At 37.3% G+C, this 26,919-nt stretch overlaps 1 protein-coding gene across 2 annotated transcripts in view; it reads left to right on the plus strand.

Annotated features, from left to right (window-relative positions):
• The window catches only part of KIFAP3 (kinesin associated protein 3), a 173,574-nt gene that overhangs the window by 35,335 nt on the left and 111,320 nt on the right, over positions 1-26,919 (plus strand). For both annotated transcript variants that reach the window (XM_045983200.1, XM_045983199.1), the window contains exons 6-8: positions 10,932-11,031; positions 12,094-12,218; positions 14,236-14,334. In XM_045983200.1, the coding sequence (XP_045839156.1) occupies positions 10,932-11,031; positions 12,094-12,218; positions 14,236-14,334 (324 nt within the window). The remainder of the gene's footprint in view (positions 1-10,931; positions 11,032-12,093; positions 12,219-14,235; positions 14,335-26,919) is intronic.

Here is a 26,919-nt window from a genome sequence, read left to right on the forward strand (position 1 = left end):
TCTTTTTATTAATATAGTTATATTTACAGTGCTTTTTATTTCTTTGTGTGGATTTAAGTTCTTCTCTGGTATTTTTTCATTTAAGTCTGAAGGATTCCCTTTAGTATTTCTCATAGGGAAGGTTTAATATCAGCAAATTATTTAAATTTTTGTTTACCTAGGAATAGGAATGACTTAATTTTTCCTTGGTATTTGAGTGGTAGTTTTGCTGGATGTAGAATTCTTATTTGACTCTCTTTTTCTTCAAGTACTTTGACTATACCACCCCATTGTCTTCATGTCTCCATGGTTTCTGATATGAAATTGGCTGTTAATCTTACTAAGGATTCTGTGTAACTATTGAGCTGCTTTCTTCTTGCTGCTTTCAACATTTTCTTCGCCTTTGGCTTTTACCAGTGTGATGACGATGTGTTTAGGTTTTTTTTAGTTTGTCTTACTTGGAGTTCATGGAACTCCTTGGATCTGCAGATTCATGTTTTTCATCAATCTTGGGAAATTTTGAGCATGATTTTGTTAAATATTCATTAAGCTCCTTTTTCTCTCTCCTTTCCTTTTGGGACTCCATGTTAGTATGATTGTTTGGTGCCCGATATGTCTTTGAGTCTCTATTTATTTTTCATTATTTTTTCTTTCAGTGTCTTAGACTGGATAATCATAATTGGCCTGCCTTTTAATTTGTCAATTCTTTCTTTTTCTAGTTCACATCTGCTATTAAGACCTTCTGACAAACTTTTCATTTCAGATGTACTTTATAACTCCAGAATTTTCATTTGGTTCATATTTTGTGATTTGTATCTCCTTATTGATATTATTTGTTTGATGAGACATCATTCTCCTACCTTCCCATACATTTCTTTAAATCTTTTGATAGTCTTCTTTAGTTCATTGAATATATTTACAATAGCTAGTTTAAAGTCTTTGTCTCATGAATTCAACATCCAAGCTTCCTCATGGACAATTCCTATTGACTCCAATGTTTACTGAGTACAGGACATAGCATCCTGTTTTCTCACATATCTTTTAGTTTTTAATTGTGTTGAAGTACTTTGGGGCACTCCCTTTAGAGCATGTTATATTTACTGTTGGTTTAATGAGTTTCTTGGGTTAATTCTGAAAAGTCTGTATTCTTTGTGCTGCCACTGGAGCTTTCTAGCTCAGTTAGTTTAGTGTTAACTAATGATTGGATAGAGGTTTATTTTATTTTAGATTTTTATTTATTTATTTGACAGACAGAGATCACAAGTAGGCAGAGAGGCAGGCAGAGAGAGAGGAGGAAGCAAGCTCCCTGTGGAGCAGAGAGCCCAATGTGGGTCTCGATCCAGGACCCTGGGATCATGACCTGAGCTGAAGGCAGAGGCTTTAACCCACTGAGCCACCCAGGCACCCCTGGATAGAGGTTTTTTAAATGCCTGGCCCTAAGTGTCCCAGCATTTGCTGAGGGGCTGTGTCTGTGTGTCTGTTGGAGCATGTCTTCAGTATTTAAGCAGATAGTTTACAAGACCTTAGCCTTTACTTTTTTTAAAACTTTTTTTTACTTATTTAGTTAATCTCTACACCTAGGGTGGGGCTCGAACTCATGACCCTGAGATCAAGAGTCTCATGCTGTACTGATGGAGCCTGCCAGGAACTCTCAAGCCCTTAGAGTTTAATTCATGCTTGTCCATTGCCTGGGTTGGCCAGAGATGAGAGAGTAGGTCTTTCTTAGGTCTTTCCCAGGTATCAGCACATACCTGCACATGTATATGACCTTCTAGTTTCCCAGGAATTTATTGGAGCTTTTCAAAGACCTTGTGAATATCTCATTCCCCTGGTTTTTCCTTTTAAGGTGTTTTGGTCAGACTCTTGTTAACCCCAACTGGCAAGGCTACCACATGCAGTTACAATGTTGCCATTAGTGGTTTTCCACAAATGCCCTGGGTATAAACCTGTACAAAGCAATTTCTGAGTCAGGTAGAATAAATGCAAACCCTGAGAATGGAGCTTTCCAGCAGATATCCAGATAGGTCACATAGTGACAGCTCACTGGAGTAGGGGTTTTCAGGAGTGCCAAATTGTTCTGCCTCTTCCAGTTGCTGCTTTGGTGCTCTTTTTCACAGATATTAAAATTGCAGTGCTGTTGGTTTCCAAGGCTTCCACAAAGTTACTCAGAGGGGATAGAATTAGGGCAAGTTGAAACAGAGTTTTTACTGCTCTTACTAAGGTTCAGCCATATTTCTTAACTGTTGCAAAATGTAGTTAATTTCCAGGGTTCTAAAAAAGTTAGTCACTTTTTACCAGTGTTTTAATTCACTTGTGGAGGAGTGATGTTTGGAGGTCTTTACATTGGTTGTTTCAGAAATACTTGGTTCTGGAATTCATTTTTGTTGAAAGTAAGAGGTAGCGGTGTAAGTTTTCTGCATGTTCAATGGCCAGTTATTCCAACCTACTTAGTGAATAACTCCTCCTTCCTCCAAAGATTTGAAATGCCTTTTCTGTTAAATGCCTGCCATTCTGTTATGCAATGGATATTTCTTGAAAGCTTATTCTGTGCCATGTACTGTTCTGATACTTTCATAGATACATTTTAATGCTTTCTTTTCTTTTCTTTTGATCTATTTGATAATGTGCATGTGATGTTTTGTTTTGTATTTTGAATAGAGTTTTAGAATAGGTAGGAGAAGTGTTCCAATTTATCGATTTTTTCAAAATAGGTGTTACTGGTCTTGTACATTTTTTAATATATTATTTTGAGATTTTTGAGATCACTTTATCTATACACTCTAAAAATTATAATGGAATTTTAATTATAATTAAAGGGAAGGAAGAATACCTTTACCTGTCTCTCTAGACTGCTTGCTCCATCAGACCCCCTTTATGAAGTTCTAATGCAGTTTCTGCTTATAGGAGATGCTGTCAAGTGGTGAACTGCCAGTTCCCTGGATGTGTTAGCTCCTCACTTTGGAGAGCTTTCAGCACCATGGACAGCACCCCTGCTGTCCATTCTACATGCTAGGTTCCCACTTGGTGCCCTTGGCTCCAGTGTTCTGGACCTCTTACCTTGGGGGAGGAGTGGGGGGTGGTGTGTCAGGGACAGGCAGGTTATTCTGTGGTCCTTGGCCAATTTTGGCCCATGACTGGCCCTGCCCCACCACTGCGGTGAGAATCTCTCCCCAGAGCTGGTTCCTTTGCATCTCTCAGTTCAAGACCTCAGTGATAGTGAGTAGGGTGAGAAGTGCCAGGAGTACGCAAGAGCCCTACTATTTCAGGCTTCACTGCATCTCTCCTTTGCCTGCCCTTCTAGTCATTTGGCAACTTCTACCTTACTTTTCAATCATAATATAAAATACATATTTATTTTTAAAAATCCCCATATAAATGGACCCACACAGTTCAAGCCAGTGTGTTCAAGGGCCAACTGTATATTCTAAGAAATACTGTTCCCCCTGGATTATAGTGGTGAAATAGTAATGCTGGATAAATAGAGTTAACTAGATTATTAAGTAAAACTTTGTGGGGCCTTTACATGTTAATGTATATTGCCTACCTATTTACTTCACTCCAGAAGTTTTGTTCAGATCATATGGTATACCAGTACTCTGCATTGTGAGTATAAATAACATTATGAAATTATAGATGTTTTCTAGTTTGAAAAATGTCTCACTAAGTAGATTAATGATACTTGTTTCATAATCTGGCCAAGAGCACAAACAAGTTGAACACTTTCATTACCATAACAAATACTAATAACTCAGTCCATGAAGTACAGTAGATTCTGAGTGCCTATTATAGAAAGTTGAATTATGATCTCTGTATAACACACAGATATTTCCTTTAATGCTTTAATATTTTAAGATTTGGTAAGCCATATAACAATTCTAATTTGAAACTGGTCTCGTTGCTTTATGTTTACTTAATAGATGGTAATTCTCATTAATCAGTTCATTAAGTTTTTCCCCTTCTAAAGATAAAAATCTAGCAGAGATGTTTATTCTACCCTGAAGCTAATTTTGTGGAAAAGATTTGTTTTATTTACGCCTGTTGGCATTAATTTAACATAACACTAAAATAGATTTATTTTTGTGTGTATAAGCTTTAGCTGGTTATTTTTTTTCCCCATTTTATTTATTTTTTTCAGCATAACAGTATTCATTGTTTTTGCACAACACCCAGTGCTCCATGCAAAACGTGCCCTCCCTATTACCCACCACCTGTTCCCCCAATCTCCCACCCCTGACCCTTCAAAACCCTCAGGTTGTTTTTCAGAGTCCATAGTCTCTTATGGTTCGCCTCCCCTCCCCAATGTCCATAGCCCCCTCCCCCTCTCCCAATCCCACCTCCCCCCAGCAACCCCCAGTTTGTTTTGTGAGATTAAGAGTCACTTATGGTTTGTCTCCCTCCCAATCCCATCTTGTTTCATTTATTCTTCTCCTATCCCCCTAACCCCCCATGTTGCTTCTCCATGTCCTCATATCAGGGAGATCATATGATAGTTGTCTTTCTCCGATTGACTTATTTCACTAAGCATGATACTCTCTAGTTCCATCCACGTCGTCGCAAATGGCAAGATTTCATTTCTTTTGATGGCTGCATAGTATTCCATTGTGTATATATACCACATCTTCTTTATCCATTCATCTGTTGATGGACATCTAGGTTCTTTCCATAGTTTGGCTATTGTAGACATTGCTGCTATAAACATTCGGGTACACGTGCCCCTTCGGATCACTACGTCTGTATCTTTAGGGTAAATACCCAGTAGTGCAATTGCTGGGTCATAGGGTAGTTCTATTTTCAACATTTTGAGGAACCTCCATGCTGTTTTCCAGAGTGGTTGCACCAGCTTGCATTCCCACCAACAGTGGAGGAGGGTTCCCCTTTCTCCGCATCCTCGCCAGCATCTGTCATTTCCTGACTTGTTAATTTTAGCCATTCTGACTGGTGTGAGGTGATATCTCATTGTGGTTTTGATTTGTATTTCCCTGATGCCGAGTGACGTGGAGCACTTTTTCATGTGTCTGTTGGCCATCTGGATGTCTTCTTTGCAGAAATGTCTGTTCATGTCCTCTGCCCATTTCTTGATTGGATTGTTTGTTCTTTGGGTGTTGAGTTTGCTAAGTTCCTTATAGATTTTGGATACTAGCCCTTTATCTGATATGTCGTTTGCAAATATCTTCCCCATTCTGTCAGTTGTCTTTTGGTTTTGTTAACTGTTTCCTTTGCTGTGCAAAAGCTTTTGATCTTGATGAAATCCCAATAGTTCATTTTTGCCCTTGCTTCCCTTGCCTTTGCCATTGTTCCTAGGAAGATGTTGCTATGGCTGAGGTCGAAGAGGTTGCTGCCTGCATTCTCCTCAAGGATTTTGATGGATTCTTTTCTCACATTGAGGTCCTTCATCCATTTGGAGTCTATTTTCGTGTGTGGTGTAAGGAAGTGGTCCAATTTCATTTTTCTGCATGTGGCTGTCCAATTTTCCCAGCACCATTTATTGAAGAGGCTGTCTTTTTTCCATTGGACATTCTTTCCTGCTTTGTCAAAGATTAGTTGACCATAGAGTTGAGGGTCGATTTCTGGGCTCTCTATTCTGTTCCACTGATCTATGTGTCTGTTTTTGTGCCAGTACCATGTTGTCTTGATGATGACAGCTTTGTAATAGAGCTTGAAGTCCGGAATTGTGATGCCACCAACTTTGGCTTTCTTTTTCAATATTCCTTTGGCTATTCGAGGTCTTTTCTGGTTCCATATAAATTTTAGGATTATTTGTTCCATTTCTTTGAAAAAAATGGATGGTATTTTGATAGGGATTGCATTAAATGTGTAGATTGCTTTAGGTAGCATAGACATTTTCACAATATTTATTCTTCCAATCCAGGAGCATGGAACATTTTTCCATTTCTTTGTGTCTTTCTCAATTTCTTTCATGAGTACTTTATAATTTTCTGTGTATAGATTCTTAGCCTCTTTGGTTAGGTTTATTCCTAGGTATCTTATAGTTTTGGGTGCAATTGTAAATGGGATTGACTCCTTAATTTCTCTTTCTTCTGTCTTGTTGTTGGTGTACAGAAATGCAACTGATTTCTGTGCATTGATTTTATATCCTGACACTTTACTGAATTCCTATACAAGTTCTAGCAGTTTTGGAGTGGAGTCTTTGGGGTTTTCCACATATAGTATCATATCATCTGCGAAGAGTGATAGTTTGACTTCTTCTTTACCAATTTGGATGCCTTTAATTTCTTTTTGTTGTCTGATTGCTGAGGCTAGGACTTCTAGTACTATGTTGAATAGCAGTGGTGATAATGGACATCCCTGCCGTGTTCCTGACCTTAGCGGAAAAGCTTTCAGTTTTTCTCCATTGAGAATGATATTTGCGGTGGGTTTTTCATAGATGGCTTTGATAATATTGAGGTATGTGCCCTCTATCCCTACACTTTGAAGAGTTTTGATCAGGAAGGGATGCTGTACTTTGTCAAATGCTTTTTCAGCATCTATTGAGAGTATCATATGGTTCTTGTTCTTTCTTTTATTAATGTGATGTATCACATTGATTGATTTGCGGATGTTGAACCAACCCTGCAGCCCTGGAATAAATCCCACTTGATCGTGGTGAATAATCCTCTTAATGTACTGTTGAATCCTATTGGCTAGTATTTTGGCGAGAATTTTTGCGTCTGTGTTCATCAAGGATATTGGTCTGTAGTTCTCTTTTTTGGTGGGATCCTTGTCTGGTTTTGGGATCAAGGTGATGCTGGCCTCATAGAATGAGTTTGGAAGTTTTCCTTCCATTTCTATTTTTTGGAACAGTTTCAGGAGAATAGGAATGAGTTCTTCTTTAAATGTTTGGTAGAATTCCCCTGGGAAGCCGTCTGGCCCTGGGCTTTTGTTTGTTTGGAGATTTTTGATGACTGTTTCAATCTCCTTACTGGTTATGGGCCTGTTCAGGTTTTCTATTTCTTCCTGGTTCAGTTGTGGTAGTTTATATGTCTCTAGGAATGCATCCATTTCTTCCAGATTGGCCAATTTGTTGGCGTAGAGTTGCTCATAGTATGTTCTTATAATTGTCTGTATTTCTTTGGTGTTAGTTGTGATCTCTCCTCTTTCATTCGTGATTTTATTTATTTGGGTCCTTTCTCTTTTCTTTTGATGAGTCTGGCCAGGGGTTTATCAATCTTATAGCTCCTAGTTTCATTGATTTTTTCTATTGTTTTTTTGGTTTCTATTTCATCGATTTCTGCTCTGATCTTTATGATTTCTCTTCTCCTGCTGGGTTTAGGGTTTCTTTCTTGTTCTTTCTCCAGCTCCTTTACGTGTAGGGTTAGGTTGTGTACTTGAGACCTTTCTTGTTTCTTGAGAAAGGATTGTACCGCTATATATTTTCCTCTCAGGACTGCCTTTGCTGTGTCCCACAGATTTTGAACAGTTGTGTTTTCATTATCATTTGTTTCCATGAATTTTTTCAGTTCTTCTTTAATTTCCTGGTTGACCCATTCATTCTTTAGAAGGATGCTGTTTAGCTCCATGTATTTGGGTTCTTTCCAGCTTTCCTCTTGTGATTGAGGTCTAGCTTCAGAGCATTGTGGTCTGAAAATATGCAGGGAATGATCCCAATCTTTTGATACCGGTTGAGACCTGATTTGTGACCCAGGATGTGATCTATTCTGGAGAAGGTTCCATGTGCACTAGAGAAGAATGTGTATTCTGTTGCTTTGGGATGAAATGTTCTGAATATATCTGTGATGTCCATCTGGTCCAGTGTGTCATTTAAGGCCTTTATTTCCTTGTTAATCTTTTGCTTGGATGATCTGTCCATTTCAGTGAGGGGAGTGTTAAAGTCCCCTACTATTATTGTATTATTATTGATGTGTTTCTTTGATTTTGTTATTAATTGGTTGATATAGTTGGCTGCTCCCACGTTAGGGGCGTAGATATTTAAAATTGTTAGATCTTCTTGTTGGACAGACCCTTTGAGTAGGATATAGTGTCCTTCCTCATCTCTTATTATAGTCTTTGGCTTAAAATCTAATTGATCTGATATAAGGATTGCCACCCCAGCTTTCTTCTGATGCCCATTAGCATGGTAAATTGTTTTCCACCCACTCACTTTAAATCTGGAGGTGTCTTCGCGTCTAAAATGAGTTTCTTGTAGGCAACATACTGATGGGTTTTGTTTTTTTATCCATTCTGATAACCTGTGTCTTTTGATTGGGGTATTTAGCCCATTAACATTCAGGGTAACTATTGAGAGATATGAATTTAGTGCCATTATTAGCCTGTAAGGTGACTGTTACTGTATATTGTCTCTGTACCTTTCTGATCTACTACTTTAAGGCTCTCTCTTTGCTTAGAGGACCCCTTTCAATATTTCCTGTAGAGCTGGTTTGGTGTATGCAAATTCTTTCAGTTTTTGTTTGTCCTGGAAGCTTTTTATCTCTCCTTCTATTTTCAATGATAGCCTAGCTGGATAGAGTATTCTTGGCTGCATGTTTTTCTCGTTTAGTGCTCTGAATATATCATGCCAGCTCTTCCTGGCCTGCCAGGTCTCTGTGGATAAGTCTGCTGCCAATCTAATATTTTTACCATTGTATGTTACAGACGTCTTTTCTCGGGCTGCTTTCAGGATTTTCTCTTTGTCACTAAGACTTGTAAATTTTACTATTAGGTGACGGGGTGTGGACCTATTCTTGTTGACTTTGAGGGGGGTTCTCTGCATCTCCTGGATTTTGATGCTTGTTCCCTTTGCCATATTAGGGAAATTCTCTCCAATAATTCTTTCCAATAGACCTTCTGCTCCCCTCTCTGTTTCTTCTTCTTCTGGAATCCCAATTATTCTAATGTTGTTTCGTCTTATGGTGTCACTTACCTCTCGAATTCTCCCCTCATGGTCCAGTAGCTGTTTGTCCCTCTTTTGTTCGGCTTCTTTATTCTCTGTCATTTGGTCTTCTATATCACTAATTCTTTCTTCTGCCTCATTTATGCTAGCAGTGAGAGCCTCCATTTTTGATTGCACCTCATTAATAGCTTTTTTGATTTCAACTTGGTTAGATTTTAGTTCTTTAATTTCTCCAGAAAGGGCTTTAATATCTCCAGAGAGGGTTTCTCTAATATCTTCCATGCCTTTTTCGAGCTCAGCTAGAATGTTCAGAATCGTCATTCTGAACTCTTGATCTGACATATTACCAATGTCTGTGTTGATTAGGTCCCTAGCCTTCGGTACTGTCTCTTGTTCTTTTGTTTGTGGTGATTTTTTCCGCCTTGTCATTTTGTCCAGATAAGAGGATATGAAGGAGCAAATAAAATACTAAAAGGGTGGCAAAGACCCCAGAAAAATGCGCTGTAACCAAATGGGAAGAGACCCCAAATTGTGGGGGGGAGAAAGGGGATAAAAAGAGGTTCAGAAAAAAAAAAGAAAAAAATTTAAAAAATAAAACAAATAAAGAAAAAAATATAACAAAGAAAGAAAAAATATATATATTTAGATAAACTAGTCAAAAAACATTAAAAAAGAAAAGGGTAAAAGTTTTAAAAAATTTAGCAGAAGAAGAAAAAAGAAAAAAAATTGAAAAAAGAAAAAAGAAAAAAAAAATTGAAGTAGCCGCAAGACTAAAGAATCATGGGGAGAAAGCCATGAGTTCCGTGCTTTGCTTTCTCCTCCTCTGGAATTGCACTGCTTTCTTAGGAGTTGAACCTACTTTCCTTGATAGATGAACTTCGTCCTGGCTGGATATTTTGTTGATCTTCTGGGGGAGGGGCCTGTTGTAGTGACTCTCAAGTGTTTTGCCCGAGGCGGGATTGCCCCGCCCTTACTGGCGGCCGGACTAAGTAATCGGCTCGGGTTCGCTTTTGGGAGCTTCTGTTCCCTGAACGCTTTCCGTGGAGTTCCGGAGGACGGGAATGAAAATGGCGGCCTCCCAGTCTCCGGCCCGGAGGAGCCGTGAGCCTGGGGCCCCACTCCTCAGTGCGCCCCCAGAGGACAGCACCCAATCACTCCCGTATCCCCAGCCTCTAGCCGCGCTCCGAGCTCACCCAGCCCGCGACCAGTTCAAGGTAACCCCGAGCTGAGAGTTCAGTCCTCGGCTCTGTCTCTGAAGCCGGCTTCTCCGTTCTAATACCTGCGAGCTCTGCGACACTCTGACATCCCCGATCCTTCTGTGACCCTGCGGGACCTGCGGCCACGCTGACCCCGCGTGGGCTTCACCCTGGGTTAGCCTCTGGAGCAATGTCCCTCAGTGGAACAGACTTTTAAAAGTCCTGATTTTGTGCTCCGTTCCTCCGCCGCTTGCCGGGAGCCGGCCCCTCCCCCCGCGGGCTATCTTCCCGTCATTTTAGATTCACTTCTCCGCCAGTCCTACCTTTCAGAAAGTGGTTGATTTTCTGTTTCTAGAGTTGCTGTTCTTCTTCTCTTCGATCTCCCATTGGATTTGTAGGTGTTTGCAATGTTTAGATAAGCTATCGAGCTGATCTCCTGCTACCTGATGTAGTTTCAGCCTGCTACTTCTCCGCCATCTTGACTCCTCCTGCTTTAGCTGGTTATTAATTTGCTTCAGTGGAGCTAGTTTTAGCCTGCTAAATTTCTCATTTTTTTTTAGGCTCATTCTAGTTTTTTCCTTCTTCACAAACACATTAAATCAGATTTAAAAAAACAAACAAAAAATGTCACTGCAGTAGCAAGATTACAAGTGGAAATACAAACAAGAAAGAAATGGTCTTTTTGTTATTTTGTCACCCATAATGTCCTTATTATGTTACTTTATCTAAATCATAGATATGGGTTTCTAAGTAAAAGTTGTATTTCAGTTTTAAAAACAGTTTTCTGTGTTGGAAAGAAGCATCCTCCTTTTTTGTCCCAGTTCTATCTTAGCTTTGTTATTTATTAATGAGTAGACATTTAAAACCAATAACCCTTTATACCACAGGCAAGGCGATTGATCATTTTTGCATGTTCCTTTTTTCTTTAGAAACTGCCCTTGGTGCGTTAGCAAGAGTCCTAAGAGAAGATTGGAAACAAAGTGTTGAGTTAGCTACAAATATAATTTACATCTTTTTTTGCTTTTCCAGGTAAGTATAAAAATAAGGAAATAGAAATAGAAGTCTATCTGTGTTTCACTCTGTCAGTGGTTTGGATTGTGGATTATGGGTTTGCTCAGTCTTCCTGTGTGTCTACCCATGCCCTGCCTCTGAACTCTTACACTCTTTCCCTTTCTCTGTCCTCTCCATTGTTCTGTCCTTCATTCAGTCTATACTGACCCATGCATGTACATGGATACACACAGAATAGGATAGTAAATTGGTTTAGAATTTGAGAGTATGAACTCTGGAAATAGAGTGAATTTGAATCCAAGTACTGCTGTTTACTGCCTGTGTGTTCTTGATTACCTAATTCTGTGCCTCAATTTCCTTATCTGTAAACTGGACAGTAATAATACTATTTTTGGATAATTTTTAGAGTAAAGCATGACCCAGAGTAAGTGCCAGTGTATATATGTATATGTGTGTATATATATTTGTACATGTATATATATGTATGTGTACATGTATGTATAACTGCTATGTATCCATATATGCTATTTATATACATATATTCTCTAGAAAGATGTTTATTGAGATATTGTGAAAAGTTTCTAGCCAATCTCCAGAGAATTGCCTCTATTCTAAAAATGTGCCAGCATTAACAGATAGGTATTTATTGAATAAATACATGTATGAATGAATTGTGTAGGAAACATATGTAAAAACCTGATTGCTAATTTTTTACTGGCTTACTCTCTGGTAATCTATTTTATTTAATATTAGTATTGTTGCATTATTAGTTTTATTTTACAGCAGTCTGAAACTTTGAGAGTATCTGCATAGTTAAAATGGTGGTTGACTACAAAAAATGCACTTTATTTCATTTCTAACTTAAAAATAATTTTATTTCAGGTAAGGGTAATATATATAAAGTAATCTTATAATTTCAGGTCTTCATAGTATACCTTGGATATATTCATTTATTGAAATATATATATCCCATTTATGTTCTACATTAATTGTACCAATGTTCAAGTGTTTATCCAAAATAACTTTCCTGAATGTAAAAAACATTGCTTCAAATACATAACTAAAATCTCTTCTTTAAAGCTTTTCTCAGTTTCATGGACTTATCACTCACTATAAAATTGGAGCTCTCTGTATGAATATCATTGATCATGAATTAAAAAGACATGAGCTGTGGCAAGAAGAACTCTCTAAGAAGAAGAAGGCTGATATCCTTTTAGAGTGGCATTTCACCCCAGTATTGTTGCTGTGAGCTTTGGATGGGTGGGATAGTTTGGGGGTTTTCTTGCCGTTTACATTATTTGGAAAAATAAAAGAGTGTTGAAGGTTAAGATGAAGAGTGAGACTATCAGAATGAATATAGTTTGGCGTATGTTTTTTATCTCTTTGTTCGGTTGATAAGATAGAAGGAGCAGATAATAGTGGTCCTAGGTGATTGAACTGGTGAGTCTCTAAGTGGCTGTAGCATTATGTCCCTAAGGTCCTTTGGTTAGCTGATGTCTGGCTCACCACTGTTGTTTATGTAGTTCTGTCTATGTCATAAGGTGACTTTGATTGGAATGGGTATGAATTTGGTGAACAGAGTTTTAAATTCTATTTTGCTAATAAGTAAGTACAAAACTTCTTAACACATACACATTTGAGAGGCCTGCACAATGATGGAACCAAGGAAAAGAATCTTAAAAAATGATCTATTTTAACCTATCCTTCAATACAGGAATCTTTTCTGTAGCTTCCCTTACAAATTGGTTATTTACTCTCTTCTTTGACAATGTCACTGCTTTTCGATTTAGTTCATTCTATGGTTTGATAGCCTATTTATTACTCATGTTATTTGCTTTAGTGTACTAAAATCCTCTTGTCAATAACTTCTGTCCCTTCAATCTGATCTTGCATGCTAAAGCAATAGAGACTTAAGGGGAGTCTCTTAAACATCACATTTCTTGTATTTGAACATATTCATCATATTGCTTCTACAGTTAATTTTTCTAGATCGAAGGCCCTTGCTTTTTCAAAAGGCTTATTCAACAACCATACTGGTAATTTTCCTTTGAACCCCATATTTATTGATCTCTTTAAAAAAGTAAGAATAGTATTCCTGCTGTGCAGAGTATCATGTTTCTTGCCTCTCCATCATGGAATCCTCATGATAATCTGAAAGTGTACCCTAATACTCACACAGCTTTGACCTTTCTTAGTTAGGATCTTTCAAGGTATAGAAATTTTCTATTTGTGCTATGAGCTTTGGACTTCTAGATTGGTGTTGAATTAAACTCTGTGGACAGTTCAATAATCCTGGAGACTTTAGATCATTTTTGGAATCACAAGTCTCCTAAATATACCCAAAATTCATTAAATAGGTAGGGTATGGAGAAAACTACTAATGGAACTTTTAGCAATCATTAATTTATATTTTGTGATTGTTCGGTGACAGGAACTGATATTTTAGGACATATCGTATTCCTACAGGTATCAGCTACCGTTGATTGTTAAGAGGCATCATTATTCATGAATCACTAAGAATGGAAAAAAATGCTTCAATTAAATTATGACATATCGTGGATTATGAGACATACTGAATTGCAGGAGAGTCCTTGTGTTTTGACACAAGCAGCAGTCAACAAGGAGGAAGTTTTTAAGTGCTTGGGGATCCTGAAGTCGCACTGAAATAATTGATTATTTTTACAGGTGTCCAGGGGATTATTTGGGGCCATAAGATGTAATTTAAAATTTTTGTTGACCTCTAACTTCGGGATATTTGTCTTTTGCTGTTGAGTCTTTAAGAGGGTACGAAAGAGCTTTAGATCTGATCAACATTCTTTGAATATTCTGGGCATATGTCTGAGGTGGAATTTAGTATTCTTATTAACTAAAACACTCTCTAACGCAGTAATCCTTTTGGTTCATGGATCCACTTGTTAATATGTTGAAAGAGACTTGTATGTATTTGTAAGATATTTTCATAAAATTCCTGTGGATTCAGGTATTTGGTAACAACCCAAACATGTGTTCACCCAAGGTCTCCAAGCATATCTTTGAGCCCTTGGTTCAGAAGTTCTAACAGTTATTGTGCAAAGATGAATATTTGAGTTTTAAATGATTGGTTAGAGAAAATAGCTAGATAATACTGCACATAAAATATAATAGTAGTATTCTTCATAGTATTTTTCAGTAGGTTTTCTTTGCTTCAGTGAGTATGGATGATCCTTAACTTAAGTTGCTTACTTGATGAAGACCCTGAAAACCAAACCTTGAGAAAAGATTATGAAAAAACCTTTAAAAAGTACCAGGGGCTTGTGGTAAAACAGGAACAACTCTTACGAGGTATGATTTCCTAAGCAATGAGAGACACAACAAAGTGCTTACACTACATTAATTTTGTTCAGTTTTTTTTCAGATCAGTAAAACTAGTATCAGAATAATTGAAAAGTCTCTAAATTTTAATATGCTGTAAATTCTTTTGTTTTTAGCTTGTGTAATAATGTTTTAAGTTTCGTTCTGCTATTTTCCACAAAAAGGCCCTAATCAGCTCTTAAATGTGTATATACTTGCAATTTATTTACTCAGAAAGGATTGTTTTTAAAGATTTATTTATTTAACAGAGAGATACACAGCCAGAGAAGGAACACAAGCAGGGGGGAGTGGGTGAGGGAGAAGCAGGCTTCCCGCTGAGCAGGGATCCTGATGCAAGGCTTGATCCCAAGATCTTGGGATCATGACTGAGCCAAAGGCAGCCGCTTAATGACTGAGCTACCCAGGCACCCCTCAGAAAGGATTTTTTAATCCAGTGTTTGTCCTTTTTGACAATGACAATCTGATCCCTTGAACACTAATATTTTTTTTTTATTTTTATTTTTTAATTTATTTATTTGACAGAGAGAGATCACAAGTAGGTAGAGACGCAGGCAGAGAGAGAGGCAGAGAGGCAGGCAGAGAGAGAGGAGGAAGCAGGCTCCCCGCGGAGCAGAGAGCCCGATGCAGGGCTCGATCCCAGGACCTTGAGATCATGACCTGAGCCGAAGGCAGCGGCTTAATCCACTGAGCCACCCAGGCGCCCCCCTTGAACACTAATATTAACTAATATTAGTTCTAATAGTACTAATATCTTATTTAACTTGTTTTCCTAGAAATCATTAAAAAATTTTTCAAAATCCTTCTGTGGATTAATAAAAGTTTGTTTCTTCTTTCTGAGGTTTATTGAGAGCTCAACAACTCAGTAGTATGGTTTCACAATCATTGTAGGGGATGCAAAGTCTCATGAACATTAGTGAGAATAATGTGGGGATTTTAAGTGTGCCTTCGACTCCTGCTTTGTAGTTGACTATTGATTTTTTTCTGGTTGTGTTGAGGTGTAATTGACATATAACACTGTGCTAGGTGGAGACACACAGTGCGGTGACCTGGTGCACGCATATGTTGCAGAAATGTTTACCGCAGTAAGGTCAGTTAAAATGTCCTTCACCTCACATAATTACCATTTTGTTGTTCTTATGGTGAGAGATTTTAGTATCTATTCTCATAGCAACATTGAAATATACAGTATGGTTTTGTTAACTGTAGTTACCATGGTTTACATTAGATCCCTGAAACGTATTCGTTTTATGTCTGAAGGTCTGTACCTGTTGACCAAGGTCTTCCCCTTTCCCCCACAACCCAGCATCAGTCTACTCTGTGTTTAGGAGTACGGTATTTTCAGATCCCCCATATTGAGTGAGAATATATAGTGTTTGTCTTCCTCTGTCTGAGTTCACTTAAAATAATTCCCTCAAGGTCCATCTGTGTTGTCACAAATGGCAGAATATCCTCCTTTTTTTTTTAATGAATAATATTTCAGGGGTGTGTGTGTGTGTGTGTGTGTGTACCACGTCTTTATCTGTTCATCCATCAGTGGACAGTTAGGCTGCTTCATGTCTCGGTTATTCTGAATAATGCCTCACTGAACATAGGAATGCAGATATCTCTTTGAGATCATCATTTCATTTCCTTTTACCCAGACATGGTGTTGCTGGATCATATGGTAGTTTTTTTTTTTAATTTTTGAGAAACCTCCATACTCTTTTCCATAGTGGCTACACCAGTTTACATTCCTACCAAGAGTGCAGTTTAAATTTCCTACCAATTTACATTCTTTTTACTCCACATCCTTGCCAGCGTTTATCTCTTCTCTTTTTAATAATAGCCATTCTGCTTTATGAGGTATGAGGTGATCTGTCATTGTGGTATTGATTTGCATTTCCCTGATGATTAGTGATGTTGAGCACTTTTGTATTTACCTATTGGTGATTTGTACATCTTCTTTGGGGAAAATGTCTATTCAGATCCTTTGTCCATTTTTAAATCTTTTTTTTTTTTTTCTTTTTTTTTTCTATTGAGTTTGAGTTTCTTACACCTTTTAGGTATTAACCCTATATCAGATACACGATTTACAGATATTTTCTCCCATCCTGTAGGTTGCCTTTTCATTTTGTTGATTGTTTCTTTTGCTGTACAAAAGCTTTTTAAATTTAATGTAGTCTCATTTGTTGAGAACTCATTTGTTGGTTTTGCTTTTGGTGTCATTTCCCAAAAAATCATTGCCAAAACTGATGTCAGGGAACTTTTTTCCTCTATTTTCTTCTAGGAATTTTACATTTGCAAGTCCTTAATTCTAAGGATGATTTTATTTCAGTCCTTTTTAATTTTTCCTTTGGAAGTCCAGTTCATTTTTGTGAGTGGTATTAGGGGTCCAATTTCATTTTTTTTGTATGTGAGTATTCGGTTGTCCCAACACCACCACCCCACCCCACCCCCCTTTTTTTTTTTTTAAAGAAACTATCCTTTCCCCTGTTGAGTATCCTTGGCTCTCTTGTCAAGTATTAGTTGACCTTTATATGTGGGTTTATTTTGAGCTCTTAGTTGTTTCATTGTTCTATTATGTCTGTTTTTATACAAACACCATACTGTTTGATTACCATAGCTTCATAATATATTGTAAAAACAAAATATAAGGCCTCAGCTTTATACTTCTTCAAGGCTGCTTTGGCTGTTTTGAGTCATTTTTTGTTTCATGTGAATTTTTGTATTTTTTTCTATTTCTGTGAAAAATTGGAATTCTGTGAAAAATTGATATTGGAAATTTTTTTTGACATTGGAATTTTGAGAGAGAACATGGCTTTATAGATGTCTTTGGGTAGTATGGACATTTTAATGATAATAACTCATCCCATCCTTGAGCCCAGGATATCTTTACATTTATTTGTGTCTTCAGAGTTCTTTCATTAGTGTCTTAACAGTTTTTGGTGTATAGATCCTCCACTTCTTTGGTGAAATTTATTCCTAGGCATATTATTGTTTTCGATGCTATAATAAATGAGATTGTTTTATTTCCTTTTATAGTCATTAGTGTATGGGAGGAGTACAACTGATTTTTTATATTGATTTTTTTATCATGAAACTTTACTGAATTCATTTATTCTGAATATGGATAAGGAAGATGTGGTCCATATTCTAATAGTGTTTTAGTAGTCTTAAGGATATAAGATTATGTCTTTAGTAAAAGGAGACATTTTCATGTCTTCCATTCCAGTTTTGTATGCCTTTATTTCTTGTTCTTGTCTAAATTCTCTGGCTAGTTCTTCCAGTATTATATTGAATAAAGGTATCCAGAGTGAGCATTTCTTGCCTTGCTACTCATCTTAGAGTAAAAGCTTTCAGTTTTTCACTGTTCAGTATGATGTTCGTAGTAGGATTTTCAATTTAACTACTTTCTGTCCCTAGGAGTTTAATATGAAAGGATGTTGAATTTTGTCAAATGCTTTTTCTGCATCTATTGAGATGATCATATGATTTTTGTCTTTTATTCTATTAATGTGATGTATCATATTTTTTTACTTGTGTATGCTGAACCATCTGTTCAGCATACATTTATCCCAGGGATAAATCCTTCTTGGTTGTGCTATGTGATACTTTTAATGTGCTGTGCATTCAATTTTCTAGTATTTTATTGAGAATTATTATATCTCTGTTCATCAACAATACTGGTCTGTAGTTTTTTGTTTTATATTTTTCCTTGTAGTGTCCTTATCTAGCTTTGTGAATCAGGGTAACTCTTCAACTTTTTGGAAGAGTTTGAGAAGGATTAGCATTAATTCTTCTTTAAATGTTTGGTAGGAGTAGTCTGTGAAGCCATCTGGTCCTAGCTTTTCTTTTTGCAAGGTTTGTGCTTATTGATTCAATCTGCTGACTCATTATTGGTCTATTCAGATTTTCTTCATGATTCAGTCTTGATAGGTTGTATGTATCTAGAAATTTATTCTTTTTTCTAGGATATCCACTTGGCTTGTAATTGTTTATCTTAGTCTTTTAAGATCCCTTGTATTTCTGTTGTATTCATTGTAATGTCTCCTCTTTCATTTGTAATTTCATTTCAATCCTTTTTCTTTTTTCCTTTGTAAGTCCATTAAGAGTTTGTTAACTTTATCTTTTTAAAAACCCCAACTCTTAGTTTTGCTGAATCTTTTCTGTTGTTTTTCTCTTCTCTAATTCATTTATTTCTGCTTTGATCTTTGTGATTTCCTTCATTCAACTACTTTGGGCTTCATTTGTTCTTTTTCTAGTTCTTTCAGATGTAAAGTTAGGTTGTTTGAGTTTTTTTTTCTTTTTCCTTTTTCTTCATGTTAGTATTTATGGCTATACACATCCCTCCTCATACTGCTTTTGCTGCGTACTTTAAGTTTTGGTATGTTGTGTTTAGTTTTTGTTAGTTTCAAGGTCATTTTTTATTTTTTATTTATTTATTTTATTTTATTATTATTATTTTTAACATATAATGTATTATTTGTCCCAGGGGTACAGGTCTGTGAATCATCAGGCTTACACATTTCACAGCACTCACTGTAGCACATACCCTTCCCAATGTCCATCACCCAGACACCCTATTCCTACCCCTCCCACCCCCTAGCAACTCTCAGTTTGTTTCCTTAGATTAAGAGTCTCTTATGGTTTGTCTCTCTCCTGATCCCATCTTGTTTCATTTTTTCCTTCCCTACCCCCCAAACCCCCACCCTGCCTCTCAAATTCCTCATATCAGATAAATCATATGATAATTGTTTTTCTCTGATTGACTTATTTCGCTCAGCATAAAACCTTTTAGTTCCATCCACATCATCGCAAATGGCAAGATTTCATTTCTTTTGATGGCTGCATAGTATTCCATTGTATATATATACACCACATCTTCTTTATCCATTTATCTGTTGATGGACATCTACGTTCTATCCATAGTTTGGAAATTGTGGACATTGCTGCTATAGACCATTCAGGTGCATGTGCCCCTTTGGACCACTAAAATTTGTATCTTTAGGGTAAATACCCAGTAGTGCAATGGCTGGGTCGTAGGCTAGCTCTATTTTCAATTTTTTCAGGAACCTCCATACTGTTTTCCAGAGTGGCTGCACCAGCTCGCATTCCCACTGACAGTGTAGGAAGGTTCCCCTTTCTCTGCATCCTCACCAGCATCTGTTGTTTGCTCACTTGTTAATTTTAGCCATTCTGACTGGTGTGAGGTGATATCTCACTGTGGTTTTGATTTGTATTTCCCTGATGCCGAGTGATGTTGAGCACTTTTTCATGTATCTGTTGGCCATCTGGCTATCTTCCTTGCAGAAATGTCTGTTCATGTCCTCTGCCCATTTCTCGATTGGATTATTTGTTCTTTGGGTGTTGAGTTTGATAAGTTCTTTATAGATTTTAGCTACTAGCCCTTTATCTGATATGTCATTTGCGAACATCTTCTCCCATTCTGTCAGTTGTCTTTTGGTTTTGTTGCCTGTTTCCTTTGCTGTGCAAAAGCTTTTGATCTTGATGAAGTCCCAATAGTTCATTTTTGCCCTTGCTTTCCTTGCCTCCGGCAATGTTCCCAGGAAGAAGTTGCTGCGGCTGAGGTCGAAGAGGTTGCTGCCTGTGTTCCCCTCAAGGATTTTGATGGATTCCTTTCTCACATTGAGGTCTTTCATCCACTTGGAGTCTCTTTTTTGGTGTGTGGTATAAGGAAATGGTCCAGTTTTATTCTTCTGCATGTGGCTGTCCAATTTTCCCAACACCATTTGTTGAAGAAACTTTTTTCCACTAGACATTTTTTCCTGCTTTGTCGAAGATTAGTTGACCATAGAGTTGAAGGTCTATTTATGTGCTTCTTATTCTGTTCCATTGATCTGTGTGTCTGTTTTTGTGCCAGTACCATACTGTCTTGATAATTACAGCTTTGTAATAGAGCTTGAAGTCTGGAATTGTGATGCCACCAGCTTTGGCTTTCTTTTTCAGCATTCCTCTGACTCTTCGGGGTCTTTTTTGGTTCCATGTAAATTTTAGGATTATTTGTTCCATTTCTTTGAAAAAAGTTGTTGGTATTTTGATAGGGATTGCATTAAACGTGTAGATTGCTTTAGGTAGCATAGACATTTCCACAGTATTTGTTCTTGCTATCCATGAGCATGGAACGTTTTTCCATTTTTTTCTGTCTTCCTCAATTTCTTTCATGCGTACTTTATAGTTTTCTGAGTACAGATTCTTTGCCTGTTTGGTTAGGTTTATTCCTAGGTATCTTATGGTTTTGGGTGTAATTGTAAATGAGATCGACTCCTTAACTTCTCTTTCTTCTGTCTTGCTGTTGGTGTATAGAAATGCAGCTTATTTCTGTGCGTTGATTTTATATCCTGACACTTTACTGAATTCCTGTATGAGTTCTAGCAGTTTTGGAGTGGAATCTTTTGGGTTTGCCATGATATATCATGTTTTTATTTTCATTTTTATTCTGTTCAAAACACCTTTCAATTCATCTTTTATTTCTTCTTTGTCCTATAGGTTATTTAGAAAGGAGTTATTTTATTTCTGAATATTTGGGGATTTCTCAGTAATGTAATCCCATTACTGTTAGAGAAAATGCTTCTCATTCAAATTTCAGTTACCATACAGCATAATATTAGTGTCAGGTGTACAATATAGTGATTCCACAATTCCATAGTCTCCTGATACTCATCACACAAAGTGCACTCCTTAATCCTTATCACCTATTTAACCCATCCTCCCATTTACCTCCTCTCTGGTAACCATCAGTTTGTTCTCTTTAGTTAAGAGTCTGTTTCTTGGTTTCTCTCTCTCTCTCTTCCCTTTGCTTATTTGTTTTGTTTCTTAAATTTTTCATGCATGAAATCATATGGTATTCATCTTTCTGACTTCTTTTGTGTAGCATTAAACTCTCTGGCTCCATCCATGTTGTTGCAATGGCAAGATTTCATTCTTTTTGATGGCTAAGTAATATTCCTGTGTGTGTGTGTGTGTGTGTGTGTGTGTGTGTGTGTGTGTGTGTGTGTGTGTATACACATTCCACATTTTCCTTATCCATTAGTTGATGGACACTTGGGCTGTTTCTGTAATTTGGCTACTGAGATAATGCTGTTGTAAACATCAGGGTCTATATATCTCTTTGAATTAATGTGTTTTTTTTATTCATTGGGTAGTGCAGTTGCTGGATCATAGGGCAGCTTATTTTTAACTTTTTACAGAACCTCCGTACTACTGTCCAGAGTGGCTGCATTCCCACCAGTAGTGCAAGAAGAGGCTTCCCCTTTCTCCACATCCTTGCCAAAACCTGTTGCTTCTTGTGATTTTGATTTTAGCCATTCTGACAGGTGTGGTGTGATATCTCATTGTAGTTTTGATTTAAATTTTCCTGATGATGAGTGATGTTGAGCATCTTTTCATGTATCTGTTTGCCATCTCTATGTCTTCTTTTAAAAAATGTCTCTTCATGTCTTCTGCCCACTTTTTAATTGGATTGTTATTGTTTTCTGTGTATTGAGTTGTAGAAGTTCTTTGTATATTTTGGAAACTAACCCTTTGTCAGATAATGTCATTTGCAAGTATCTTTTCCCATTCCAGAGGTTGCCTTTTAATTTTATTGATTGTTACTTTGCTGTGCAGAAGCTTTTTATTTTGATAAGTCCCACTAGTTTATTTTTGTTTTTGTTTCCCTTGCCTCAGGAGACATATCTAGAAGGAAGTTGTTATGGTCAATGTCTTGTTCTCCTCAGGATTTTTATAGTTTCAGGTTTCACATTTAGATCTTTAATCCGTTTTTAATATATTTTTGTGTAGGGTGTAACAAAGTGGTTAAAAAAACAAAAAACAAATAAAACATTCTTTTGCATGTTGCTGTCTAGTTTTCCCAGCACCATTTGTTAAAGATACTGTCTTTTTCCCGTTGGATATTCTTTCCTGTTTTGTCCAAGATTAATTGAACATATAGTTGTGGGTTCATTTCTGGGTTTTCTATTCTGTTCTATTGATATATGAGTCTATTTTTGTGCTAATACCATGCTGTTTTGATCCCTACAGCATTGTGTAGTATAACTTTAAGTCCAGAATTGTGATGGCCCCAGCTTTGCTTTTCTTTCTCAAGGTTGCTTTGGTTATTCGGAGTCTTTTGTCATTTTATACAAATTGTAGGATTGTTCTAGCTGTGTGAAAAATGCTGTTGGTATTTTGATAGGGATTGCATTAAGTGTGTAGATAGCTTTGGGCATTATAAACATTTTAGCAATGTTTGTTCTGGGCACCTGGGTTGCTCAGTCTGCTACCCATCTGCCTTCGGCTCAGGTCTTGATCCCAGGGTCCTGGGATCGGAGTCCCGCATCAGGCTTCCTGCTTAGTGGGGAGTCTGCTTCTCTCTCTGACCCTCTCCCTGTTCCTGTCCTCCTCCTCTCTCTCTCTCTCAAAAATAAATAAAATCTTAAAAAAAAAAAAAGTGTTCTTCCAATCTGTGAACATGAAATTTCATTTCTTTGTGTCATTTTCAGTTTCCTTCATCAGTGTTTTATAGTTTTCAGAGTATAGGTCTTCCACCTCTTTGGATAGGTTTATTCATGTCTATGACTTTTGGTGAAATTTTATTTTATCTTATATTTAAGTGTCAGAGAGAGAGTGGAAGCATGGAGAGCTGCAGGCAGAACAGGCAGAGCGGGCAGAGGGAGAAACAGGTCCCGGCAGAGCAGGGAGCCCAGTGTGGACTCCAACTCAGGACCCTGGGATCACAATCTGAACCGAAGGCAGATGCTTAACAGACCAAGCCACCCAGGTGTCCCTTTGGTGAAATTATAAATGGGATAGATTCCTTAATTTCTCTTTCTGCTGGTTCATTATTGATGTATGGAAATACAACAGATTTCTGTACATTGATTTTGTGTCCTGTGACTTCACTGAATTTGTGTTTTAGCAGTTTGGGTGCAGTCTTTCGGGTGTTCTATGTAGAGTATTGTGTCGTCTGCAAATAGTGTAAGTTGTACTTCTTCCTTGCCAGTTTGGGTGCATTTTATTTCTTTGTGTTGTCTGACTGCTGTGGCCAGGATTTCTGGTGCTGTGTTAAATAACAGTGGTGAGAGTGGACATCCCTGTCTTGTATCTGACCATAGAGGAGATGCTCTCAGTTTTTTCCCATTGAGGATAATCTTAGCTTTGGGTTTTTCATAGATGGCCCTTATTAAGTTGAAGTATGTTTGCTCTAAACCTGCTTTGTTGTGGGTTTTTATCATGAATGGATGTTGTACTTTGTCAAATGCTTTTTCTGCATCTATTGAAAGGAACATAAGGTTCTTGTCCTTTCTTTTATTAATGTAGTATATTATGTTGACTGATTTGCAAATACTGAACCACCCTTGCAACTCAAGAATAAATCCCACCTGATTGTCATGAGTGATTTTTTTAATGTATTGTTGGATTCAGTTTGCTAGCATTTTATTAAGAATCTTTGCACGTGTTTATCAATACAGGACATTGGCCTGTAATTCTGTTTTAGTGGAGTCTTTATCTGGTTTTGGCCTTAGGGTAAGGTTTTGGTATTCGGTAATTCTGACCTCATACAATGAATTTGGAAGTTTTCTTTTTCTACTTTTTGGAATAATTTGAGAAGAGTAGGTATTTACTCTTCTTTAAATATTTGGTAGACTTTGCCGTTTGGCCTTGGAGTTAGGAGTTTTTTGATTACTGATTCAGGTTTTTTGGTGGTTATGGATCTGTTCAAGTTTTCTATATTTTCCTATTTCAGTTTTGGTAGTTTGTATGTTTCTAGGAATGTATCCATTTCTTCCAGGTTGTCCAGTTTGTTGGCTTATAGTTTTTTATAATATTCTCTTATAATTATTTGTATTTCTGTGGTATTAGTTGTTATTCCTCGTCTCTCATTTGTGATTTTATTTATTCAGGTCCTTTCTCTCTTCTTTTTGATAAGTCTGACTAGAGGTTTATCAATTTTATTAATATTTTCGAAAAACTAGCTCCTGGTTTCATTCATATGCTCTGTTGTTTCTTTTTTTGTTTCTGTATCATTTATTTCTGTTCCGCTCTTTATTATTTTCTTCCACTGCTGGCTTTAGACTTCATTTGTTGTTCTTCTATCTCCCTTAAGTACAAGGTTCAGTGGTTTATTTGAGATTTTCCTGCTTCTTAGGATAGGCCTGTATGGCTATGTATTTCCCTCTTATAACCACTTTTGCTGCATCCCAGTGGTTTTTGGATCATTGTGTTTTCATTTTCATTTGTTTCCATGTTTGTTTTTTTTTTAATTTCTTCTTTGATTTCCTGGTTGGCCCATTCATTGTTTAGTAGCATGTTATTTAACCTCCATATATTTGTGGTCTTTCCAATTTTTCTCTTGTAGTTGATTTCTAGTTTCATAATGTTGTGGTCAGAAAGGTGTCTGGTATGATCTCAGTCTTTTTGTATTTGTTGAGATCTGATTTCTGATCTAAAATGCGATCTATTCTGGAGAATGCCCCATGTGCCCTTGAAAAGAATGTGTATTCTGCTGTTTTAGTGTAGAGTGTTCTGAATATATCTGTTAAATCCATCTAGTCCAGTGTGTCATTCAAAGCCATTGTTTCCTTATTGATTTTCTGTTTAGATGATATGTTCATTGATGTAAGTGGGATATTAAAATCCCCTATTATTACTGGGTTATCAATCAGTTCCTTTGTATTTGTTATGTTTTATGTATTTTGGTGCTCCCATGTTGGGCGCATAAATATTTACAGTTGTTAGAGCTTGTTGGATTTTCCCCTTTATTATGATATAGTACATTATCTACCTCTTGTTACAGTCTTTGTTTTAAAGTCTAATTTGTCTAATACAAATATTGCTACTCTAGCTTTCTTTTGATACCCATTTGCATGATACATTTTTCTCCATTCCCTCCCTTTCAGTCTGCAGGTCTAAAATGAGTTTCTTATAGGGAACATAGAGATATCTCAATTCTGACACCCAGTGCATTTTGATTGGAGCCTTATTCTATCTACATTCAAAGTAATTACGATACATGTATTTATTGTCATTTTATTATTTGTTTTTTCGTTGTTTTTGGAGGTTTCATCTGATCCTTTCTTGTCTTTGTCACTTTTGGTCTCTCCTTTACACTCAAAGTGGCCCTTTTAGTATTTCTTGCAGGGCTGGTTTAGTAGCCATGAACTCCTTTAGATTTTATTTGTCTGAGAAACCCTTTATCTCTCCTTCTATTCTGAATGATAGCCTTTCTGGATAGAGTATCCTTAGCTGTAGATTTTTTCCCATTCAGCACTTTGAATATATCATACCACTCTCTCTGGCTTGCTAAGTTTCTGTTGAGAAATCTCCAGCTACCCTTATGGATCTTCTTTTGTAAGGTACAGACTTCTTTTGTCTTGCTGTTTTTAAGATTTTTTCTTTATCACTCTAATGTTTAAATTTAATTATAATATGTCTTGGTGTTGGCCTGCTTTTATTGATTTTGATGGGAGTTCTCTGTGCCTCCTGAGTCTGGATGACTCTTTCCTTCCACAGACTGGTGAAGTTTTCAGCTATTATTTCTTGGAATAAATTTTCTGTTCCCTTTTCTCTCTCTTCTGGGACTCCTATAATAAAAATGTTATTACGTTTGATGTAGTCACTTACAAGTTCCCTATGTCTATTCTCATGTTGCATAATTCTTTCTCTCTTTTCTTCAGCTTCATTATTTTCTGTTACTCTGTCTTTGATGTCACTAATTCATTCCTCTACTTCTTTCAGCCCACTTCGTTTCATCAAGCCTGTTTCCAATCTTATTGCATCCTTCATCTCTGATTCTTTTTTAACTCTTTTACCTCTGTGATAAGGGTCTCACTGATGTCTTTTATTCTTTCCTCAAGCCCAGTGAGTATCCTTATGATTGTTGCTTTATAGTCTTCATATGGCATGTTATTTATATAAGTTTCACTTAGATTGCTGGCCTTGGTCTTATCTTGCTCTTTCATTTGGGATAAATTCCTCCATCTTGGCATTTTTGTCTATGTCTCTGTCTTCTTCTGTATATTACAAAACCCAGTTATGTCTCCTGTTCCTGAAAGTAATGGCCTTATGATGAAGAGGTCATATAGTGCCCAGGGTCTGGCCCTTCAAGGAGTGTCTCTGGTATGTGCTTCATGAGCCTTGCTATGGAGTTTTGCTCTGTCCTTCAGGCCAGTCATCTGCAGAGGCTCTCCTTGCCTGCTGTGGGCAGCGTTTGGTTCCTCACCTGAATGAGGCAAGTTTTAACTAGGTGTCATGTGGTCTGCTTATGAAATGAGATCTATCACCACTTCCACCAGAACTGAGGCCCTGCAGAACTCTCTGGTTGGGAAACATGGTGTGAGCAGAAGTTGTGTTGAACTTCTGTGGGAGGGGTCCACCCCACTGGGACTAAGGCAAGCTTGACTTATATGGGCAGTCCCACCAGAGCACAGGGCCTGGTATATGCAAGTTAGCCAGTGTGGACACTGTGCTGCTTCCTACAGGGGGCTCTCTGTTTATGCTGAGGGGCTGAGGTGGGAAATGGCACCATCTAGTCCCTTTGTTCCCAGAGAGGTGTCTCTGTGAATGTCTTCTCTCAGT

This window comes from Meles meles, chromosome 17 (genome assembly GCF_922984935.1).
Source record: "Meles meles chromosome 17, mMelMel3.1 paternal haplotype, whole genome shotgun sequence".
Taxonomy (NCBI): domain Eukaryota; kingdom Metazoa; phylum Chordata; class Mammalia; order Carnivora; family Mustelidae; genus Meles; species Meles meles.